Source organism: Herpailurus yagouaroundi, unplaced genomic scaffold (assembly GCF_014898765.1).
Source record: "Herpailurus yagouaroundi ecotype Mexico unplaced genomic scaffold, PumYag 191, whole genome shotgun sequence".
Classification (NCBI taxonomy): domain Eukaryota; kingdom Metazoa; phylum Chordata; class Mammalia; order Carnivora; family Felidae; genus Herpailurus; species Herpailurus yagouaroundi.
The window spans coordinates 9776780-9801047 of record NW_024412422.1 but is presented as its reverse complement, the minus strand read 5'-3'; the positions used below and the strand labels follow the sequence as shown (position 1 = coordinate 9801047).

General features: G+C 56.1%; 1 protein-coding gene across 1 annotated transcript; it reads left to right on the top strand.

The window, feature by feature from the left end:
• The first annotated feature begins 1142 nt into the window (after positions 1-1142).
• On the top strand, positions 1143-23773 carry PLBD2 (phospholipase B domain containing 2). The gene is made up of 12 exons (XM_040443809.1): positions 1143-1483; positions 8479-8572; positions 11353-11511; positions 13312-13412; positions 13628-13842; positions 18110-18207; positions 19884-20044; positions 20679-20774; positions 21031-21102; positions 21743-21895; positions 22470-22632; positions 22856-23773. The coding sequence occupies exons 1-12, from the start codon at positions 1194-1196 to the stop codon at positions 23021-23023; spliced, it is 1770 nt and encodes a 589-aa protein (XP_040299743.1). The 5' UTR covers positions 1143-1193; the 3' UTR covers positions 23024-23773.
• Positions 23774-24268: the final 495 nt, after the last annotated feature.

Below are 24268 nucleotides of genomic sequence, written 5' to 3'. Positions count from 1 at the left end.
AACAACCTTATGCATAGATATTTAGAAGTGGAATTGCTGGGTCAGAAGGTAAACCAAGTGAAGTTTTTTGAGACATTACCTATTTCCCTCCATTTAACACATCTACCAGCAAAGTAGGCATGTCTATTTCCCCAGAGTCATCAAGAGGGTAAGCTGTCAAGCTTCTTCATGTTTTTCTAATCTGAAGGGTGAGAAGTAGTTTTTTTTTTAAGTTTTTTTGAAAAGTAGTACAGCTTATCCGGCTTCTCCCAAGGATAACGTGCCACATAACCAAAGTGCAATGATCAGCGCCCGGAATTTGACATGAACACATCACTTTTCACTAAATCACAGACCTTATTCTGATCTCCCCAGTTTTTACACGCACTCAAAACTTCTGGTGTATATTTTATTGAAATTTTATCCTCAATGTAGCTATAATTTGGGTGTCTCTTATGGCCAATGAAGTGAGCATTTTTCATAAGTTTAAGGATCATTTGTACATCTTTTTTCATCAATTGTTCACATTTTTGTCCATTTTTCTATCTGGTTTCCACATTTTCCCCCTTTCACATTTAAAGAGTTCTTCATACATTAATGATATTAGCCTTTATCTATAACATATGTTGCACGTATTTTCTCTGTCAGTTAGCTTTTGACTTTGCTTACGGCGTTTTCCACGTGGAAAAGTTACAGAAGATTTTATGTACTCAAATGTATTGATCTTTTATCACATCTGGATTTTAAGTCATAGTTGGAAGGCCTTCCTCCCCCCCCCCCCGCCCCCACACACAAGCTATGGAGGAATTCACCCATATTTTTTTCACCACTTCTGGTTTTGTTATTTACATCACGTTCTCATCATTTAGGAGTTTGTGTCTGTGTATGGTGGGAGGAGTGGATCCTGGGTCAGATAAGTACATAGAACAAAATATTAGCCATAGATGGCAGGCACACGGGTATTTGCCACGCTTGCACCTTTTCTCAAGGTTTGACAATTTGAAAGATAAACAGGGGGCAAAGCGAGCGAGGCAGTTGGCTTAGGGGGACAGGGGCGCCGGGGCCCTTTAAGACGGGCCCCGCCCACCCCGGAAGAGCTCGTCCAAGCCCCGCCTCCCGCCGCGCTCCGCCTTCTCCCCGCCTGCGCCGGCCTAGCCCTCCGCCGCCGAGTGCAGTCACGTGAGCCGGGCTGCGGTGCCCCGGTCCGCGCCGTCATGGTGGCCCCGATGTACGGCTCCCCCGGCGGCCGCCTGGCCCGGGCGCTGACGCGGGCCCTGGCGCTGGCCCTGGTGCTGGCCCTGCTGGTCGGGCTGTTCCTGAGCGGCCTGACGGGCGCGATCCCGATCTCGGGGCGCCAGTGGGGGCCCGACGGGCCGGTCCCACCCGCCTCCCGCAGCCGCTCGGTGCTCCTGGACGCCGAGACCGGCCAGCTCCGACTGGTGGATGGCCGCCACCCTGACGCCGTGGCCTGGGCCAACCTCACCAACGCCATCCGCGAGACCGGGTGAGGGTTGGTCCGACTCCGCGCGGGACCCGCTGAGGGAGGGGGTTGCATGGACACCGGGCCTCTCGCCCGCCCCTAGAACCGGGCCCCTGTCTCCCCGAGGGTCACTTTTCCCGCCCCTGAGACTGCAGCACAGCCATCCGGACCGGATCCCTGGGGCTAATGCAGCATCTCTCAGCTCATGGGGACCAGTCCCTGGCCTTGAGCCAAAGGTGACAGTACCTCTGTTACCCTAGAGACCAGATCCCTGCCACCCAGGCCCCAGTGACTCCATCTGGATCAGGTCCGCCGAGCGCCGCCCCCCCCCCCCCCCCCATCTTGGGCCCGAAGGCTGGTGATAGCTCTTCAAGAGAGAAACTCTCATCTCACTTCCTTGGTTGTGGTGGCTTACCCCATGGGTGCCAGCTTCCTGCCTCTGTTCTAGAACCAGGGCAGCGGGACTGAGCCTAGATTGTAGGCCAGTGGGAAAAGCGCGAGGTCCCTAAATTCACATAGACCCAGATAGTATGTTTGCTTGGGCTCTCCTGATCCTCTCTCCCGGTCCTCTCTCCTGATCCTCTCTCCTCTCTCCTGGTCCTCTCTTGCTTGGCCAGATAGTATGGAGCCAAGTGCTCGGTCCTTGGTAGTCACGATTGCTGTCCTTATCGCTGGGACCCCGGCTGTCGTTCTGACTCCCTTGCTTGTCTGGGCTCCCATTTCTGTGATTCAGATTTTGGATGTGCTCCACCGGGAGGTTGAGTGGTACCCTCTCAGGCCCTGTACCAGGGCTTGTGCCCATTCATTCATTCATTCACTCACCTGATGTACTTGGCTTTGGGGACACAGAGCTGAGCAAGGTGAGGGTCCCGATTCAGTGGGGAGGCAGACAGTGCCAGGAGGGAAACCGGAGCCCGTGGGCGGGGGAGAATTGCCTAAAAGCCTTGTCAGCAGGGCTCAGGCCCTGGATCAAGGCTGTGTTGGGGATCCTAGTGAACCCTAAGTTCCCCTCTACTGCCCTCCCACTGCCCCCATCCACTTTGCTGGCATGCATTAATTCCTGCAGGTGTTGGGGAGATACAGAACGTGGGAGACACCCCCATTCTGGTGCTTTGTGGGACTTGGGAGGGTATCTGGTAGACAGAGGGGACATAGTGAGGAAGGATTTGCTGCAGACACAGCGGGTGGGGCTAATCTGGGAAGCCTCCCAGGGAGAGGAGGCCACAGGGTGGGCTAGAGTCTATGGCAGGAACTAGGGCTCTGTGGCTCTGTGACTCTGGAATCTGGTTACACTTTCTCTGCTGACTCATACGTGTTTTGGGCCCTAACAAAGCCAAGAGGGCCTGACAAATCTCTGCCTGAATGCTGGCGAGGAAGGAGGCACAGAGGGGAGGCCCCGCATAGGGCGGGGGCTTTGTCTTCAGGAGGCCCCCACTGGGCTGTGTTGCTCTGAATTCTGGAAAACAGACGTGGAGAGAGGACTTCCTTGATTGTGCCGGATGGAAAGGTCTTTCAGGCCCAGCTCCTTTGCTCTGCGACCTTTGCTCTGTGAAGGGTAAATCCCTTCACCTCTCTGAACCCATTCCTTCCTCTGAAAGGAAGGGGGGGGGGGAATTCAGTGGGGTCACAGAAAGCACCTCTGTTTACTGAAAGAAGGAATGAGTGAAAGAAAGGAGCAGGTGCCCTCTGCCCCATTTTATAGTTGGGGAAACTGAGGCCTAAGGCAAGAGGCCAGGTCTCTTCTGTACTTCTCGCTCTCACCTCCCCTTTCCAGCATCCTTTCGGTCCAGTCTTCCCATTTAGCACTTGGGACCATGATGTAGGGAGAACTGTTTCAGAAGCAGGGAAACTGAGGCCCTTCAGAACAACCTCTTAGAACTCAGAGGTGAGACGAACTACATGTGGGGTTTCCTAGTCCCCCGATCAGCAGAACCGCCGAGTTGTGGGTGACTGTCTCATTTTTCCAAGGATGGAGGCCAGGAATTTGACTCGTCTTTTGTTTACCTGTACTCGGGATCTCTCCTCCTTCTGTCCCCCAGATTTCGCCACAGGATTGTTCGGCTAAATTCCATTTCCTCTTCCCACATAGTCTGCCCTCTCTCAGTTGTGCCGTATCTGACCTTGGACCGATACTCCTCGTGAAGCCTGGAACAGTTAGGATTGGGTGCGTGGGCATCTGAGCTGCCCCAGGAGGCAGAGCCTTCGCCAGTTTGGCTCTGACCTTGGTGCTGGGGAGGCTGAACCCTCCAGCCTTACCTTTTCCCCCTTCCTTGACGCCCCCCCTCTGTCAACCAGCTGCTTGATACAAATCACAGATCACCTTGGAGTCAGGAAAGGAAGAGAATACCAATAAGAGGGAATTAACCTGTTAAGAGGCAGAGAACCAGCCCAAATCCACCAGCCAACAAGCAGAAGCTTGTGAAGTGGATAAATACCATCCAACTGTTCTTGGAAGTCAGAAAAGATAATCATATTCCATCGAGAATGAGGAAGGAGTGATAGCCCCAGATGAGGTAGGGTGGCCTACATACCGAGGGTGCCCAGGGTACCCTATACCCCAAAGCAGGGCGTGGTGACCAGGGGAGATTTGTGACCCCCAGCTCATCTCACAGGAATGGGCTGGTTTTTCTCAAACGTGGCCTCTTTAGACCCTGGAATCGTCAGGCATTAGGCACCGACAGCGTAAAATCACAGTGTGGCCCATAGACTTTACAGAAAAAACAAAAAAAAACCCGGAGGGAACAGATCAGTGTGCCAACTTTTTATTTTTGTTGAAGGAGTGCATTAAGAACAAAACAGAGAAGCATTTATTGACCTCTGTCAGTTTTATCTCCTAACAGATCAGCTCTTTTAGAGCCAAATAAGCAGAAAGGACGTGTTCTTTTTTTTTTTTTTTTAATTTTTTTTTTTTCAACATTTATTTATTTTTGGGACAGAGAGAGACAGAGCATGAACGGGGGAGGGGCAGAGAGAGAGGGAGACACAGAATCGGAAACAGGCTCCAGGCTCTGAGCCATCCGCCCAGAGCCCGACGCGGGGCTCGAACTCCCGGACCGCGAGAGCGTGACCTGGCTGAAGTCGGACGCTTAACCGACTGCGCCACCCAGGCGCCCCAAGGACGTGTTCTTTACTAGAGAGCAGTCTAATGGGTACATTAAGCTTCAGAAATGCTCTTGTCAGTGGTTTTCTCTTGACCGGGGATCGGGGTAGAGTTTGGCAAAGTGGTCAGCACAACAGGGAACCTAGAGGCCGTCTGCCCAAATTCAAGCTTCCCCGTTTTACAGATGGGGAAGCTGGGGCTGGAAGGGCAAGGACGTGTAGTATGAGGCCGAGTGTCTGTCAGAGACATTTGGGCCCCTTCGCCTGCCTCATCTCTGTGGTGACAACCTTGGAAAAGAAATCATTTGGTGGGTGCCCGGGTGGCCCAGTCGGTTAAGAGGCCGACCCTCGATTTCCGCTTAGGTCCTGGTCTCACAGTCCGTGAGGTGAAGCCTACAATGGGCTCGGGCTGACATCACCGAGCCTGCTGGGGATTCTCTGTCTCCTTTTCTCCCTGCCCGCCCCCCCCCCCCCCCTAAACAAATACATATTAAAAAAAAAATCATTTGATTAGGCCCAGGGCCTGTGGCAACAGAGGGATCCTCAGAGATCAGCCTCAGGGGCTCCAGCCCTGAAATCTGCTGACTTAGAACAAAGCCCCTTGAGTGGGAACTCCCTCCATGCAAAGTGTTCTGGAAATAGGCGGAAACCCATCAACCTGGGTTTTCTGAGCAAAGTGAATACAACCCACCTAAATGGAGTCACCTCAGTTGCCCTTTGGAATGAGGCCGCACACCAGGAGATGGGGGGGGAGGGTGGTGGGGCTATCGCTTCCTGCTGCTTCTTCCTCGGTTCCGTTCTCTTTTAAGTTTTTGGAATTATTATGCAAGTAGTTAATTGTATTAGACAGGTAATTAATTATTATACAAGCAATTCTTGTGGTAAAAATCCCAGCAGTCTAGAAAGTTAAGACAGGATGCATGAAGTAAAAATATAGCCCCAGAGATAACCAGGGTTAGCTCTTTCTTCCAGAACTTTCTGTGCATAAATAGGCCTAAGTATGTATGCCTATGTATAAGCATAGGTATGTGCGCGCGCCCGTGTGTGTGTGTGTGTGTGTGTGTAAAACGCTTTCACACAGACCACCAATTGCGCTTCTCTAATTAAAAAAATTTTTTTTTAAGGTTTATTTGTTTAGTTTGAGAGAGACAGAGACAGCATGAGCGGGGGAGGGGTAGGGGGAGAGAGAGAGAGAGAGAGAGAGAGAGAGAGAGAGAGAGAATCCCAAGCAGACCCCGCACTGTCAGCACAGAGCCCAACGCTGGGCTTGAACTCATGAAGCCATGAGATCATGTCCTGAGCTGAAACTGACAGTCAGACGCTTAACCGACTGACCCACCCAGGCTCCCCTAATTTTTTTTTTTTTTTTAACGTTGCCTCTGACATCTCGTCAGCACATGGCACTCTCTTCCCATCAGAGCAGTCTCCCTGTTATGTCATTACCTGTTTACATGCCGACCCCTCCCCCCCCCTCCCCTGCATTGGCCTTTGGAAGGCCGAGCCTGCTTGTCATTCATTTCTTGGCGCCTGGTACCCAGTAGGCTCTCAACGAGGCTTGCTTGCCCAAAGTATCAGGCGTGCACATTTTGATCGTCTTTTCCTCTCCAGAGCCCTCTCTGGGGCTGAGCTGTTCCGGGCCTGGACCCCTTCCGGGGGCTTTTTAGCCGCCTCCCCATGAGGCTGTTCCGGCTGAGCCTGGCTGTGCCCTGTTTTGTCTCACACTCTCATTAGTGCCTTCCCGTAGCCCTCATTTGCTTCGCAGGAATCGCCTTAACCAGCGTTTCTCCCCTAGGTACAGAAGTCACCTGGGTGAATAGTTTGGTGTCCTTGGAGCAAGGATGAAATCCGGAACCACACGGGAAAAGATGGATAGATTTGGCCGCACACACACGAAAACCTCTGTGTGGCAAAAACAAAAGCGAAAAATCAATGAAAATGCAAACATATTTTCAGTGTTAGTGACAAGCGGAGGGCTAATGTGGACATAGAGAATTTCGCAGATCAATAAGCAAAGATAAACACAAGGGAGAAAAGAGTAAAGCGTGTGAACCAAAGAGCTACAAATGACCAATAAAAATGTAAAGACAAGTGCAATTTAATCGAGGAAAGGATTACAATGAAAACAACACGATGGAATTTTTCGACCATTGCCCGAGCAAAGGTGGAAAAGATTGATAGGAATCATTCCCAGCCAGGAGTGTGTACCTTGTGACGAGGCAGCCTGTTAGTTAGAAACACGGGGCCTCGGGCCCTGCCCCAGACCTCCTGATCAGAATCTGCTTCTGAACAAGGTCTTTTAGCGACACGGATGCACATCAGAGTTTGGAAATGCTGCTTCCCAGGGGGAATGGGAGCCAGCCTGCCTGGAATTGAATTTCGGTTCTGCCCTTTGCCGGCTCTGTTTCACGCTGTGGGTCTGCGGACCTGGTCCGCTCCATGTTTCTGGGAGCGGCGGGCTGGCTGGGGCATGTTCTCAAGTCAATAACAGAGGCACAGGAGGGCGAGTAGAAACCAAGGAGGCCTCCTCCTTCTTCTTTTTTTTTTTTTTTTAAATGTTATTTATTTATTTATTTTTTTAATTTTTTTTTTCAACATTTATTTATTTTTTTTATTATTTTTTTTTTTTAATTTTTTTTTTCAACGTTTATTTATTTTTTTGGGGACAGAGAGAGACAGAGCATGAACGGGGGAGGGGCAGAGAGAGAGGGAGACACAGAATCGGAAACAGGCTCCAGGCTCTGAGCCATCAGCCCAGAGCCCGACGCGGGGCTCGAACTCCCGGACCGCGAGATCGTGACCTGGCTGAAGTCGGACGCTCAACCGACTGCGCCACCCAGGCGCCCCTAAATGTTATTTATTTTTGAGAAAGAGATAGAACCAGAGTAGGAGCTGGGGAGGGGGAGAGAGAGAGAGAGGGAGACGCAGAATCCGAAGCAGGCCCCAGGCTCTGAACTATCAGCATCAGAGCCCGACGCGGGGCTCGAACTCACGAACCGTGAGATCATGACCTGAGTCGAAGTCGGACGCTCAACCGACTGAGCCACCTGGGCGCCCCAAAGGAGGCCTCTTGAGGGCTGATCTTATAACTGGCACACGGTCATTTCCACCCATGTTCTGTTGGCCAAAGCAAGTCCTGTGATGTGACCGAGCCCAAATCAATGGGGCGAGGAAGCGCTTGGCCGTTGATGGGAGGGACCACAAAGTCGCACAGCAGAGGGCACAGATACGGGGGGCGAGGGCAGTAGCAGAGGCTCCCGCAGAAGTGACATAACTCTGTGCCTTAATTTCCTTCTCTTGTGTGATGGGGGGTGGGGGTAACCATGCCGACCTGGTAGGGTTGTAGGAGGGTCGCGAGGATAAATGAGTTCGTACATAAGAAGTGACTAGAACAGGGGCGCCTGGGTGGCTCAGTCGGTTAAGCGTCCGACTTCAGCCAGGTCACGATCTCGCGGTCCGTGAGTTCGAGCCCGGCGTCAGGCTCTGGGCTGACGGCTCGGAGCCTGGAGCCTGCTTCCGATTCTGTATCTCCCTCTCTCTCTGCCCCTCCCCCGTTCATGCTCTGTCTCTCTCTGTCCCCAAAACATAAATAAACGTTAAAAAAAAAAAAAAAAAAAAAAGAAGTGACTGGAACAGCGTCTGGCACAGGGGAAGCCCTCACCGGACGCTGGCTGACGTGATTGTGGGGGGTGGGACGTGGATTGGTACGGCTTTGCGGGGGACGGATGTTTGTCAGTGTTTATTGAAGTGAAAAAAACATGTGCCCTTTGACCCAGCACTCCTCTTGATGGACATTCGCGTGAATGGCCGTTCCTCACTGTGTGTTTCAGGGTTTACCGCTAGAGATGGCCGTGTGCCCAGCCGGGGGCTGGCTTTGCATCTGTCCCCGCGCTGACCAGGTGTCCCCTCTCCTCCCCGTCTAGATGGGCCTTTCTGGAGCTGCGCACGAACGGCCGCTATAACGACAGCCTGCAGGCCTACGCGGCGGGCGTGGTGGAGGCCGCCGTGTCTGAGGAGGTAAGACCGGATCGGGGGGGCGTGGAGGGGGGGACCCGGGGCTCCTGCCTCCCGTCCCACCCAGTGTGTCCCCCAGGGAGCTTTGAAGGGCTCTGAGGTGAGGCGTGTGCAGAGGGGGCTCCCCTGCCTCTGCCCCCAGCCCTCCACCTAACTGGGGAGCAGGGGCTCACGTGCGTTCTCGGAAAACTTAACGCCAGGTACCCTTTGATGCGTATAAAATATACGTAACGTGTCCCCAGTCACGAAGCACAACGATCCAACGAACATCCAGACTAAAACCTAAGGCTGTTACTGATACCTTTGAGGCCCAGCCCCCGCCCCCAGAGGCACCCGTCACCCTAAATGTGACTTCCATTCATGCATTCACTTATACGGGGGATAGAATTCACATGCCGTAAAAGTCACTGTTTTAAAATGCACAATTCAGTGGTTTTTAGTCTAGTCACGGGGTTGTGCAACCGTCACCCCTAATTCCAGAGCATTCTCATCGCCCCAGAAAGAAACCCCGTGCCCCTACCTCCCTTCTCTCCCTCACCCCAGCCCCGGGCAACCTTTCATCTACCTCCTGTGTAGATTCGCGTGTTGTTAGCGAGGTTTCATATGAACGAGTGGTCGCCTGTGTCTGGCTCCTTTTACGCGGCATCATGTTTTCAAGACGCATCCACGTTCTAAAGTATATCGAGCCTCGCTCCTTCTTGTGGCCACGTGATACTGTATCGTGTGGATAGAGCCCATTTCATTCATTTGTTCGCCCGTGGACGGACACCCGAATTATCTCCCCTCTCTTACTTCTGGTGACCTACTTGTACTTCATGTGATGAATCCCCAGGCAACATACCTACTAATCTGCTTTACTTGATTTGGGGCGCTGTGAAAGGGCTCTCATAAATTTCGGAAGTCAGCCCGTGTCACAAGTAGGTGAGGCTATGGAGTGACAGCCATTCCCCCTGCCCCCCGCGCGGGTGGAGGCGTGAAGCCCGCTTTGGAAGATCATTGGGCAGTAAAGAGCAGAGGCCGCCCACGCCCGGGGGTTCCAGCGGCCCCCCGTCATCGGGTGTGCCCGGGGCGACCCGAGGACGCGCTTGAGGGGCTCAGAACTGCCTTAAGGTGGCAACAGCCGAACGCCCCTGGCGCGTGAGTGCCCAGATGGTGCTACAGTGGCAGGGAGCCGATGACAGGGCCTTGATAAGGAGTGAGCCGCCGAGCTGCGCCCAGGTCCTCGGGGGCGAGAGGGAAGAGCATGGGACAGACGACGGCACGCAGTGGGACACTCCTTTATGAAACTCACACTCCTCGTCGTGATACCCCAGCAGCACTTTGGGACGCCCTCCTGGGATCCCGATGCCCAGAGGGCTGCTCAGACGCTGGGTCGGGCCTGTGCTGCTTGGGGCGCTCGGTGGTGAACGAGACCTGATTCCATCTCTCGGGGGGCCCGTAGCCTGCCAGGAGCGCCGGGGCAGGGCCACAGGGCTCCCCTGTAAGGAATCCCCAACACGTGTGCCCGGGGCTTTGCCTGCGTTCTCTCCCTGATCCTGCACACCGCACCGAGGCCCAGAGAGGGGAGATTACTCACCCAGGGTCACACAGCCCATCAGCAGGGAAGCCAGCACTCAGACCCGCCTCTGTCTGCCCAGAGGTTCTGCTGCCTCCCCTACTGGCCCGGGGGGCTTCCCGTGACTGGCCACTGCGTCCTATCCCAGGCCGTGTCCCCTGCACCCAGGCCAGAGATTGGTGTAGGCCAGGCGCTTGGCAAATGCTTCTGGAAGTAGGGGAAGGCTGCATGGTCGAGGTGGCATCTTACCGAGGCCTCGAGGGCTGAGTAGAATGTGAGGGTGTTTCAGGGAGATGAACGCAGAGTGGGGGTCCATCTACACCTTCCCCTGGTTCGAGTCTTGACTCTTTGATTCATTACCTAGAGGACCTCGGGTAAGGTCCTCGCACGCCTGTGCCTCGGTTTCTGCAGCTACGAAGTAGGGATGCTCACGGTAGCGTTTTCTTTACGGAGTTGCCGTGGGGTTCGACCGTGTTGGGTCACGCAGAGTGCTGTCAGTGCTGGCTACGGGCAACCGGCCACTTCTCCGTCGCGCTGCAAGTTAGGGGACTTCCCTCCCCCTGCTGGAATGTCACTGGGTGGATTTGGGATTCCAGGTCAGGTCTGGCTGATCTTGGCCGGCCTCCCCCGGGCTTCTGCAGTCAGCTGACAGGTCAGCCGGGGCAGCCGGGTGACCTAGAATGGCCTCATTCCTGTGCCTGGGGATGGGCTGTCTGCCAGCGGGGGTGATGGGGCGGCGTGGTCTTTAACCTCCCAGGAAGGTGGCCCAGGCTTGCTCGTGTGACATCAGAGCATCGGGGGTGTGGAGGGCCTCTGAGGGCCGGTTGAACGGGCACGTGTTCTCTTGCCCACATGTCGGTTGTGAGTTCCTTGCTGTGTCCTCGGGGCTTAGGATGGGGACACAGTAGGTGCGTAAACAGTAGCTGACTGAATGGGGACGTAGACTGGGCGTCTGAGGCTGTTCAGAGGCACAGTCTGAACAGACTTTGAACGGCGGAGGCTTTCAAAGGAGGGAGGCAGCCAGAGGCTCTGGGCCCCCGAAGGGACGAGAGCGGGGTGGGGGGAGGAGAGAAAGGTGCGGAGGGGGCCTCCCAGGGCGCCTCGGCTCTTTGGAGGCTGGGGTGGGGGCGAGGCATCGGAGCCCGAGTGGGGGGCCGGCTGGGTCCTCCTCGAGGGGAGCAGCCCGGCTGCGCCACCCCGGCCCGCGCCCACCTCGTCCGCCCCGCAGCTCATCTATATGCACTGGGTGAACACGGTGGTGAATTACTGTGGCCCCTTCGAGTACGAAGTCGGTTACTGCGAGAAGCTCAAGAACTTCCTGGAGACCAACCTGGAGTGGATGCAGGAGCAGATGCAGCGGAACAAGGGCTCTGCTTATTGGCATCAGGTGGGCGTGGCCCCCGTGCCCATTGGGCGGGGCGGTGGGCGGGGCTGCTTTGGGGACCTGACTCGGCTGTGGGTGCTGTTGCTCTGCCCGCCGGCCTCCCACCCCTCTTCGCCGGCCCTTTCCCCTCACTCTCTCCTTCATCCTTCCCTCCATCAGTCAGGCCTTCCTCTTTCCTTCCCTCCCTCCCAGCCATCTCCCCACCACCTACCCACCCACCCATCCGTTTACCCATCCACCTGCCCATCCATCCATCCATCCACCCATCTACCCACCCACCAGCCACTTCTCCATCCAGCCATCCAGTCGTCCCTCCCGCCATACTTCCCTCCCGACCTTCTGTCTTCCTTTTCCCTCGATCCTTCCTTCTCTCCCTTTCACCTGTCTACCCATCTGTCCATCTTCCATTCATCCTTCCCTCCCACCCCGCCCTCTGTATGTCTAGTTTGTCCACACATTTACCACCCACAAGCTTATCCCATCTTTCACTCTCTTCCTGTCACCCATCTGTTACCCCCACCCATTATAGCCCCACCCTTCCCGCCATTGATGTGCCCCATTGGGTTGTCTGTCTGTGTCCCTGTGCACCGCCTACCCATCTGCACACTTCCCCCCTACGCCCCGCCCCCTCCCATTCACTTGCCCAGCTGTCTGTCTGACCAGCCACCCTGTCTGCTTTATTCCTCACCTTCTCCCTGGCCATCGGTCCTTGAAGCACCTGTCAGTGTGAGTCTGTCCCTCTGTAGCTCCTTCATGCCTGCCCTCTCTCCCCATCTTAAATCTTGCCAGGGGCTGCCCTGTTCCCTGGGGATCATGCCCACACACCTTTTGCACCTTCTCTGTCCCCAGCTTCGTCTCTTGCTGACCACGCTCTGTGCTCCAGCCTCCCTGACCTCCTGGTTCCTTGAACCCTCCTCTTCCCTCAGGGCTTGTGGCCCGCTGCTCCTTCTGCCAAGAGCACTTCCTCTGCCCGGCTCGCCCCCCACCCCTCACCTCTGTCCGGTCCTCACACTTCCCTGTGGTGCTCTAGTGAGGGACTCAGGGTCTGTCTTCCACTGCCCGTGAGGACAGGCAGGGATCACATCTACTTTGTTCACCAAAATACTCCCAGTGCCCAGCACAAGGGCCGGCACATAGTGGGTGCTTTATATGTAAGGGATTGTTGAATATTTATAGATGAAGGAAGGGGTCTGTCTTGTCCTGTCTGCCCATCCAGTCTATGCACCTGATTAGACATCTGTCCTTCTGTCCACCCTGCCATCCATCTGGACGATTGCTTCTCTTTCCTTTCCTTCTACATAACTTAGTGGCCACCCATCCATCTTTCAGTCCTGCCTGCCTGTCTGTCTGTGTAGCTTAGCCTTTTGCCCCTCTGTCCATCCATCTTACAGATGCTAGGTGCGTGGTCAAGGCCCTACGGGGGACACAGTGATGATCTCCCTGGTTATAGAACAGTGACAGTGACAATGGGGAGAAGTCAGTTACAAGACACATGCCCTGAGGCAGCAGCGCAGCCAGTAGCTAAACTCAGAATTGGGAGCAGTTGACAATGGGTCAGGGCTGGCTGGGAGGCTTCCTGGAGGAGGTGGCTTTGAACTGGGCTCTTAAGTGGGAGTGATTTAGGTTGGCGCAGGGAAGAGACATATAATTAAGTAAGTAATGGCAGGAAGGGTGGGTGCTGGGTAAGAGGGGGGTCAGGGCTGGCTGGAGCCATGAGGGTGCACTTGGGCCACTCCTGCTCTGTCTGGATCCCCAGACCAGCGCCCCTCCCACCGCCTCACCCTCCCTCTGCCCCTCCCTCAGGTGCGGCTGACCCTCCTGCAGCTGAAGGGTCTGGAGGACAGCTATGAAAGCAGTGTGACCTTTCCGACTGGGAGGTTCACCATCAAACCCTTGGGGTTCCTGTAAGTGCCACCCCCGGAGCGGACAGGGTAGGGGAAAGGGCCCCGCGCCTTATAGTCAGACAGACCTGGGTTCCAGTGCCCATTCTGCCGCTGCCTGGCCCGGCCTCGGACCGCTCAGCTCACCTTCCAGAGCCTCAGCTTCCTCCTCTGGGAAAGGGGTGTGTAAGTGCACTCCCGGCAGGCACGGTGACCCTCTGGTGCCCGGCCCTGCCCAGCCTGTTGCAGCTTGCTGGGGACCTGGGAGACCTAGAGCCAGCCCTGAACAAGACCAAGAGCAAGCACGTCATGGGCTCTGGTTCATGCTCCGCCCTCATCAAGCTGTTGCCTGGCCAGAGTGACCTCCTGATCGCCCACAACACCTGGAGCTCCTACCAGAACATGCTGCGCATCATCAAGAAGTATTGGTTCCAGTTCCGGGAAGACCCCCAAGGTGGGTGGATGTGGGTGTATCTGTGCGCGTGGGCGCATGTGGGCGCGCGGGGCGGGCTGGAGGGTGGGCGGAAGGTGCGGGCCTCGGCCCCACGCACGCCGCGGGGCCGCCCTCAGAGTTCGTCTCATTTTTAACACGTCTGTTTCCTTTTAGTTCGTACTTTACAAGGTGTGTCAGTCACCTGTTGCTGCGTAACAAGTCAACCCCAGTGTAAAACAACCAAAGCTTGAGACCCAGCCATTTACTTGTGCTCGTGGGTCAGCCGGGTGGTTTTGTCATCCGGGGCCAGGCAGGCCTGGGTGATGGTGGCCGGGTCCCTGACGCTTCTGCGGTCAGCGGAGGTGGGACGGCCGCATTTGCCCGTCTGGGGCTTGGCCGTCAGCTGGGTGTTGGGGCGGCCGGGCCGGCGCAGGCTCCTTCGTGTGACATCTGGGCAGGGAAGCGTGGAAGGCCTCTTGAAGGCCGATTGAAACCGTTGCTCAAAGCAAGTCAAGTGACCCGCTCAGATATGAGAGGTGGGGAAGCAGAGCCTGCTGTCTGAGGTGAGGAATTGGAGGGTCCCACTGCAGACGGTATGGGTGCGAGATCAGGAAGAATGACGGCCATTTGCGCAAATGCTCAGCTGCGTGAGGAGCGTGCGAGTACGTTCTTCCTGTCCAATGTGAAAACTTTGCAACTAAGGCCCAAGTGCCCCAGAGTGGCTCCCCGCCCACCAATCCCCGGCCCCAGCGCCGCAAACCCCCCACCCCCACCCCGAGGTAGCCACTGTCACATGTTCGCAGTGCCTCCCTCTTGGCGACCCTTAAAAATCAAATGTTGCCAGGAGGTGGCGAGGCGGTGGGGAAACATACACCCTCCTCCTCTGCTTACGGGACTGGGGCTTGGTGCTGCCTCTTTGAAGACGAGCCCAGCCGGCCTCTAATAAGATTCAAAATCTGTCTCTCCCATGGTCCAGCAGTTCTTGGCTCGGGTCTGTCCCTAGAGAAACATTGCGACTTCCTGCACAGAGCCCGGGTACCAGGATGTCAACTACCATAATGGTTTGGAAACAACCTAATGCCCGTTAATTTCAAGTAAATGTCTGAATTGACTGACACGTATACAGAGAAGTGTGCGTGTCATTCGTGTAGAGCTGGAATGTTTGCGGCTTGAACGGCCCTGGGTGCAGCACCCACATTTGGCCTCACCCCAGCATAAGCTCCATCTGATTCTTACAGCATAGACGAGGTTTGCCTGATCTTGAACGTCACGCGAGTGGAAACACGCGGCATGTGCTCGCCTGTGTCTGAATTCTCCCGCTTAGCGTGATGCCTGTCGGGCTCATCCATATTGTCACCTGCGGCCATAGGTCTCTCCTTTCCGTTGCTGTAGATCCGTGAACACTGTAATGTCTTTTTAAAAAACCTACGTAAGGGGACGCCTGGCTGGCTCAGTCAGGAGAGCCTGCAACGCTTGATCTCAGGGTCGTGAGTTCGAGCCCCACGCTGGGAGCAGAGTTTACTTAAACAAAAACCTACATAAGTTATACACATGTTACAGAAAATTGGAAAATACAATAAAACATTCACATAGAATCACAATCACTTTGAATGCCGCACGACCCCTGGGAGATCATTTCGGAGACTATTTGGTTATGTTTTTTCCGAGACTGAAATATACTTTATTTTCCCATTTGCTTTAACTGATTTGTATTATGCTAGTAACATGTGAATACATTCGTGCGGACACAAATTCTAGCAATGTAGGTGAAGAAATACATCTCTCCCGTGAAACCCTTCTCCCAAATTCCAGACCCCTCCTAAAAGGACACCTGTTGCCACTTTCGTTTGGATCGTCTAGATTTTTTTGGATGCCTTTATAATGTGTATGTGTGAACCTTTTTTTTTTTGGTTAAGTCTTTATTTTTTATTATTTTTATTTTATTTATTTAATTTGTTTATTTATATTAAATATAATTTATTGAGGATGGCACCTGTTGGGAAGTCTTTATTTTTTAGAAAAGCTTTAGGTTTACCGATAAATTGAGTGGCTATTACAGAGCATTCCAATATACCTTCCCACTCCTTTCTCCTGTTATAAACATGTTGCATTGGTGTGGTGCATTTGTTAACAGTTGATCTAGCAATATCCATATGTTACTGTCAACCGAAGTCCTTAGCCTACATTCAAGTTCAGTCTGAAAAGTATGGTCGTACGGATTTTGGTGAATGCACGATGATGCGTATCCACCTTTATAGTATTATACAGAAGAGTTTCACTGCCCTAAAAAGTTTGTTTTAAAAAGTTAGGGTTAGGGTTAGGGGTTAGGGGTTAGGGTTAGGGTTAGCTCCAGGCTCTGAGCTGTCAGCACGGAGCCTGCGAGATCGTGACCTGAGCTGAAGTCGGACGTTTAACTGACTGAGCCACCCAGACGCCCCTGGCCTTGGAGAAGTTTTGATAATTGCCATGTTCAGTCCACCTTCTAACTGCTGGATGTTAAACTTTAAACTAGTTCTTAGTTGAGGACTTGGGCCACTTCCAGGTCTTTGGTGTTTGCAAGACAAGTGGGCCCCCAGGTAGAAACACTAGGTTAAAAGACGGGATAATTAAACATTTTAGTCTCAAGATGCACACAGCCAAACTGCCTCCAAAAGTGGCTGGGCCAGTTTACACTTGTCCACAAGGCTGGGAGGTATCAGCTTTCCCCTCAACCTTGCCAGCACTGGGTGTTATGGTTTTTTTCCATTTTTGACATTCTGATGGGTCATAAATGACATCCCGGACTGAGCTTTTTTTTTTTTTTTTGTATTAACTTTACTGATGGTTAGTTTAAACACACGTGTAGGATATATATATTGATGGGTTTTGACAAACACAGGCCATCATGTAACCGCCACTCAGTAAAAGCAGAGAACACTTCCGTCACCCAGGAAGGTCCTTGTGCCCTTTGTAGTTATCCTTCCGGCAACCACACCCCTGATCGCCTTTCCATTACATTAGTTTTGCCTGTTCTAGAACCTCATATACACACCCCCTGATTGGAGGCCTACTGTGTACTGCCGTGGGCTAGACGCTCTTCACCTTGGCACTCTTGGAAGTTAAATCCTTAAAGAAAAGGGAATCCCTTCCACTTTCGACAACATGGACGAACCTGGAGGGCATTGTGTGAAGTAAAATATATCGGACACAGAGAGACAAATACTGTATGATCTCATTTATAGGTAGAATCCTAAAGCGTGGAAGCAGAGAGTCGAAGAGTGGTTGACAGGGGCGGGGGGGAGGGTGAAGCAGGGGGACGTTGGCCGAGGGCACAAAGTTTCCGTTCTGAGATGAGTACGTTCTGGGGATCCGAGGTTAACTGGGTCGTGACACTTGAAATTTGGTAGGACACTTGAAATTTGGTAGGAGAATAGACTGTAAGTACTTTAACCCACATGAGATGGTAACTATGTGAGGTGATGGGTGCCCTCCAGAGCTTGACCGTGGGCATCATTTCACAGTGTGTGTGTGTGTGTGTGTGTGTGTGTGTGTGTGCATCAGACCATCACACTGCACACAGTGAATACAGGCAACTTTTATTCATCAGTTAGATCTCAGTAATTCATCGGTTGTATCTCAGTAAAGCTGGAAGACAAACAAAAACAAAGCCCGTGTGCTCAGACTTCTGGGTTTTGCCCTCTGAATTATCATTTTTACAATGGGTCTTTGCAACTAAAAAAAAAAAACAAAAAAAAAACCAAAACGGGGGGGTGGAATGCCAAGGGGTGCCTGGGTGGCTCAGTCAGTCAAGCGTCGGACTCGATTTCGGCTCAGGTCATGATGTCACGATGGTGAGATCGGGCCCTGTGCTGAGCGTGGGGCCTGCTTGGGATTCTCTCTCTCCCTCCCCCTCTGCCCCTCCCTTGCTCTCCCTCTCTCTTTCAAAACTAAACTGTTACTAAAAAAACTTAAAAAGGAAAGCCAAAGCGTTCTAGTAAATGAAATATATTTTTAAAGAAATGTGTGTGTATATATATATATCTCTATTTTTTTTTTTTTTTTTTTTGCTACTGGCTTTCCTTTTTACACATGCACACACAGACGCACACACACACACACACACACACACACACACACGGCAAAGGCATGGTTTGCTACACATCAGAACGGATGGAGGCCCCCCCTGAGGCTGCTGCTCCCCATCTGGAGGCTCTGTGTCTTGGGCGGGGGCGCAGGGGTCCCCGGATGGGCTGATCTGACCTGCACCCCTATCCCCCGCTGGGCTTACTCTCCCCCCCCCCCCCCACAGTGAATTCTCCGCCGGCTCCTGGCAACAAGCTGGTCTTCTCATCCTACCCTGGCACCCTCTTCTCCTGTGACGACTTCTACATCGTGGGCAGCGGGCTGGTGAGTGTCCCTCTCGTGTCGCCTTTCTCCCCGGGGCTGCCGATCCCCAGTCCCTGCCGGGGCTCCACATTGTCTGCTCCGCGATCACCCCCTCAGCGATCCGTCGCTGGTTTGGGGGCCCGTTTGCGGTTTTGTTCGTGTGCCTTTAGCATACGCCGCCCCTCCCTCCACCGTGACCTTGCTGTTTCTCGTGCTGCCTCCCCTCTTGCCTTCCGCACACGCCCTCTAGCCCGGCCAGGTTTTCTGAATAAATGTTGTTTCCAATGCGTTGTTTTTAATCGGTTTTCCTGGCCGGGGTCCAGACTCGTTTAGAAATCTGTTCCTGAGCCCTGAGATTGCAACATGCGGAGGAGAAAAAACATTGCTTTAAAATAATACCCTCCTCGCAGAAGGTGCCAGTTCCCGGAGTGGGGTGGGGGGGGGGGGGCGGCGGGGAGGGGCTCCTTCCTTCCCTGCTGCTTTCTGAGAGAAGCATGGGGTTTAGTTCCCTTAAATGTGGAAGGAAGCGCGAGAGGGCCAGGTCGTGGGGGCGGGGACCCCCTCGCTGCAGGCCTAGTGGGGAAAGGAAGGTACATTCTGGGGAAGGACAACTGAGAAGGGTTCACCCAGTTCCTTGGCAGGTGCCCCGGCAGGCAGTTAACCTTCCAGCAGCGTCCTTGACTGTTTCTGTGCCACGAACGCCTTTGGCAGGCGAGGGGGTTGTGGACCCCCTTCTCAGAGTAACGTTTTTAAACGCACAAGCCAGAACATAAGGGATCATAAAGGGAACCAATTGTACTGAAACGCGTTGATCGAAATACCACGTAAGGAACCTTTGCGTGTTGTACACGTGCTGCTTGCTGAACGCGCTGAAGGCCTGACCACCGTGACGGTCTCAGGTGCCACTCGTGCCACGGGGAGCCGCCAGTGGAAGGAGATGCCGAGTGTCAGTTCGGTGGAGGTGGGAACAGAGATGCACTGTTTTCCGCTCCCAGTCTGCCGGCTCCCCTTGTCCCGTCCCGGCTCAGAGCTCCCCTGCCCCGAGAGGGGAAACCGCCCTCCGGGGCTTTCCGGGCCACGCCGGTCCGAGTTCTGGCAGTGGCTTTGGGTGCTAAGAGCAGTAGAGCGAGGGACAAGGAAGGGACGGGGTGGAAGGAGTGGAAGAAGGCGTTCCCACCCGGGCGTTGCTATCACGGATTGGTGTGAGAGCCGGAAGTTCGGTGATGGAATCTCGGCCCATCCGCTTACCAGCCATGACCTTTGGCACGTCCCCTGGCTGTTTCGGGCCTCACTTTACCTTTCAGTGAAGAGGGGCATCAGAGGTCCTGCCGCGTTTTCCTCAAGCCCCCCGACTTGCCCTGCAGAACTGCAAGCCAGGTGTAGAAATGGGATGCCGTCTCTCTGGGGAAAGATTTGACCGACTTGGTCGGGAGAACGGGTCCACAGGAGCAGTGCCGTGGGCTCTGTCGGGGGCTGTTCTCCGGGACAAAGCTGGATGCGTGATCGTGAAGCCCCCTCGGCGCTCGGCCAAGGAACCAGTGAGGAACGCGCACCCAAACCCGGACCCGGGGTTTCCAAAAGCTGTGAATAACCAGCGTGCGGACCACGATTGGGGCAGCATTGCCACTTGGTGGCAGCGTGCCCCGGTCGTAAGGCAGGTGGCCCCTCAGTGCAGCGTCCCTTCTGCTCTCCCACAGGTGACACTGGAGACCACCATCGGCAACAGGAACCCGGCCCTGTGGAAGTACGTGCAGCCCGAGGACTGTGTGCTGGAGTGGGTCCGCAATGTCGTGGCCAACCGCTTGGCCCTGGACGGGGACGCCTGGGCGGACATCTTCCAGAAGTTCAACAGTGGCACGTGAGTGGGCTTCTGGCACTGTGGCCTCCTCATCCCCGAAATGGACCGACCCCCCCCCCCAACAGTCACGCCCCCGGGGACCTGACGTGGCACCAGGGCCACATACCCCACACCCTCCGCAGAGCCCTCATGGTTCTTCCTGGAGTTGGAAAGTGCCTTAAAGTCTTCTCCCTTGTCTTATATTTAGGGAAACTGAGGCTCAGGAAAGGAAGGGCTTTGCCCCTCTCCTGCAGGCTCTTCTATCCAGGGACAGGCTCTAAGAGGGAGGCCAGGAAGAGAACCTGGAATAGGGGAGCTCTGGGGACAGGGAAGGGCTGTGTGAGGAAGGGGACATGCGCGGATGAGGGCCTGTGAGCCAGAGACACTGGAGCTGGACATTGCAGGGCCTTGGAAGGTTGGGCAGAAAAATTGACTTCTGTTCCAATAAGCACTGGGGAGCCATAGATTCCTCTGGAGCAGGCAGACGGTATGATGAGAGCTGACGACACCTGTTCAAGCTGCAACGTCAGGGTGACAATCAGACGGCCGGACTTCCCCCACCCCACCCCACCCCCACCCCATGAGTCCCTACTCCGCGGGCCACTGGGGCGGTGGCCCCAGGGTGTGTTCAGTCCCCCTTCCTTGGGCACGGCAGGTACAACAACCAGTGGATGATCGTGGACTACAAGGCGTTTGTCCCCGGCGGGCCCAGCCCTCGGAGCAGGGTGCTCACTGTCCTGGAGCAGATCCCGTGAGTACTGGGGGAAGGACGGAAGGGTGTTCCAGGCAGAGGGAACTGCCTAGGCAAAGGTCTGGAGGCATGCTGGAATGTGTGTGGGAAGGTGTGGGAAGGCGAGCATCTGAGGAAGGCCAGGTGGGAGAGGGGAAGATTCAGGATGCAATCTACCCCGGGGCAGTGGGGAGCCATCAGGGGTTCTGGAGCAGGGCAGCGCCCACAGGTGCTCCTTTTCTCACCGGTCTTGCCCCGTCTCTCTTCTCGGTCCCAGGGGCATGGTGGTGGTGGCCGATAAGACCTCGGAACTCTACCAGAAGACCTACTGGGCCAGCTACAACATCCCGTATGTCCCCACCCCTGCCCCATACCCGCCTCACCCTTGCTCAGCTCTCCGGGCTGGCCAGGGGTCTTCCGTGCGTGATCTTTTCAACCCGTGGAGCAGAGAAACCGCTCTGCCCTTTCTTTGGCCAGAAAAGCCCTGCCGGTCTGGGGGCTTAGGTCTGCACCCACGGCAGGGTGGTGGGGGTTGGCCCGGCTCAGGTGCCGACCCCTGCGGTGGCTCCCTCGCCGTGTGTCCTGTAACTAGGCTGCGCAGCCGCAACCTCTTGGCCCTCTGTCCTCTGCCAGACGAGAGATTTGACGCTTACGACCCCCTCCCGGCAGCCACGGCCACTGTTCCCATGTCACAGATGAGGAAACCGAGGCCTTGCGCGAATGCCTGCCTTTCCTGAGGTGCCTTCCACAGCTGTTCAGTGGCGAAGTCGGCATCTGAACCCATGTCTCTGGGACTGCAGAGCCTCAGCTTGGTCACCTCACCAAGCCGCACCCCCCCCCCCCCCCCGCCCCGGCCTCAACGGAAGATGTTGTTGCTGTCCTGTCGTGGTTGTTAGTGATCATGTTCTGGAGTGACCCCCCCCCCCCCACCTCCCGGGCCACAGCCGGCGCGGTCAGAGGCCGGGAGTGACCCTCCTTGTGCCCCGTAGGTACTTTGAGAGCGTGTTCAACGCCAGCGGGATGCAGGCCCTCGTGGCCCAGTACGGGGACTGGTTCTCCTATGACAGGAGCCCCCGGGCCCAGATCTTCAGGCGGAACCAGTCGCTGGTGCACGACTTGGACTCCATGATCCGGCTTATGCGGTGCGTGGGGCAGCGGGAGCCCCGAGTCCCGTGGGGGCTTCCTGTGCACTTTCCTGGCCCTTGTGTGACCCTCACGGCGAGCCCGGGGACCGCGGGGCGACGGCCAGCTGTAGCCGCGGGTGCGGGAGCCCCGTGGCGCTGTCCTGTTCCGGGCGAGGGTGCCGGGCAGCTGTGGGGTGGGCCACCCCGTGCCAGGCACCGTGCCCAGTGCCAGAGAACCCGCACCGAGCAGGGGCGCCCTGGCCGCGGGGGGCGCGGAGCCCGTCAGGCGCGCGCACCGATGTGGGCGTGAGCTCGGGCTGGCGGAGCCCCGAGAGGTGCCAGAGGGGGGCAGGATGGGGCATCTAGCCCGGCTGGGGGTTGGGGGCGGCCTGAGCAGAGACGAGCCGCTGAGCATGGCGCGCGCAGGTGCAGGGGCGAGGGAGGCCCGGGCGGCGGGGTGGGGAGGGTGGGGGGAGCGGGTACCTGAGGGCGGGTGGCTTGTCCCGGGGGCTCTGCCGCCACGGGGAGCTCAGCCCCCTCCTCGGCCCCCTCTTCCCGGTGCGACTGATGCCCCCTCCCTTCCCTCATCCAGGTACAACGACTTCCTGCACGACCCACTGTCACTGTGCAAAGCGTGCAGCCCGCAGGCCAACGCAGAGAACGCCATCTCGGCCCGCTCCGACCTGAACCCGGCCAACGGCTCCTACCCTTTCGAGGCCCTGCAGCAGCGCTCCCACGGGGGCATAGATGTGAAGGTACGGCCCCGCCCTGGGCCTGGGGGCTGGGGGTGGGCTTGGGGAGGAAGGGGGAGGGCGGTGGTGACGGCTCAGGTCAAAGCGGATGGCAGGACAGGAGGCAGGGTCGGCGCTGGGCTGCGGTGGGGGTCAGAGCTAGGGCTGGGGGTCGGGGCCGTCCGGATTGGGGCGGCTCGGGGCCCGGCCTGGGCTGGTGCTCAGCGGCCTCTGCCCTGGCCCCCAGGTGACCAGCATGGCCCTGGCCAAGGCCTTTCAGCTTGTGGCGGCCAGTGGCCCCACGTGGGACCAGCTGCCCCCGTTCCAGTGGAGCGCCTCGCCCTTCAGCGGCCTACTGCACATGGGCCAGCCCGACCTCTGGAAGTTCTCGCCCGTCGAGGTGCGGTGGGACTGAGCCTCCGTCTCAGCCCCACCGACCCCCGCGGGGCCACCACAGGCCGCTGCCCCGACGTCCCACCCGCCCGCTCCGTGGGCTTCGTCACCTGCCGTGCCCAGATGTGGGACCCGGGTCTGCCAGGGTTACTCTCATCTGGGTCGTCTCCTAGATGGGACACGAGGCCCGCCGGGGCCCAGCACTGACTCGTTCGCTCTCCGTAAGTGGGCGAGTGCCGCCCTTGTCCCCTGCCTCTGCACCTCTCTCTCTGCCCTGTCTGCTTCTCTCTCTCCCCCGGCCTGGGGCCCTGTCCTCATGCTGCCCTCTCCTGAGGGCTTGGGAGGGGTCCTGGGGTGGGGTTCGGGGCCCCTGCTGGGGCAGCGGGGGACTGTCTGGGTCCCTGCCTCCTGGTGTCATTCCTGCCGGTGGCTCTGGAGCTTGTGGGGTTTCGGCCCCGAGACCTGGGCGTTGCCTCTGGTTGGCATCCGTCCTGCCACCTCCCGCCCCTGCCCCCCTCGGGAAGCAGCCCCCTGGTTTCCCTCCTGGGCGGCTTCCCTGAGGACAGAAACTTGAACACAAACAAAAACCAAAGTTTCTGGTGACTTGTGGCTGCGGGGGTGTGAGTGTGCCTCGTTGGCCTCGTTGGCTGCAGCCTCTTGCCCCTTGCCCCCCAGCTTGGGCCTGCCCTTGGCCTCTGGGCCGTGCCCACAGCTCCCCTGCTGTAGGAACCAAATCGCAGGCTGTGCTGCCATTAAATGAGAGGCCGTGGCCCCTGTGCTGTGCTTTTTGGGGCAGTGGGGAAAGCTGGGTTGCTGCCTTTTCTCCTCTCTGGTTTGGGTTCTAGACCATCCACTCTTGCATTCTCTTGTCCATTCTTCTGTCTATCCACCTATCCATTTATTCATTTGCCAACCCTCCTATCTGTATCTACCCACCCACCCAGCCAGCCAGCCACCCATCCATAGATCCATCCATCCATCCATCCAGATGTTCATTGAGCACCTACTTTGTTCTGGGTCCTGTCCTGGGGCCTTCTGAGCCAACAAGACTTTCCCAAGTTCCACTGTGGGGTACTACACAAGACGAAACAGAGCCTGTCACCTTCTGACCTTAGCCGGCCGGTCGACCCCAGCCCTCAGCGCCTCAGCTCTTGTAGTGGGCGGAGGGGTCTGCCTCGCCTCTTTTGGGGGCTTTGTGCCGACACAGGCGGGACAGTGGAGGCTGGAAGCAATCCAGTGTTCTGGGCAGGTTTTCTTAAACTGAGCG

Bases quoted from the DNA above. Each gene is read 5' to 3' on its own strand.
- PLBD2 (XM_040443809.1), top strand. From the start codon at position 1,194: ATGGTGGCCCCGATGTACGGCTCCCCCGGCGGCCGCCTGGCCCGGGCG. The intron at 11,512-13,311 runs GTGGGCGTGGCC...CCCCTCCCTCAG, and splicing joins GCTCTGCTTATTGGCATCAG to GTGCGGCTGACCCTCCTGCA. The intron at 20,045-20,678 runs GTGAGTGGGCTT...TGGGCACGGCAG, and splicing joins CAGAAGTTCAACAGTGGCAC to GTACAACAACCAGTGGATGA.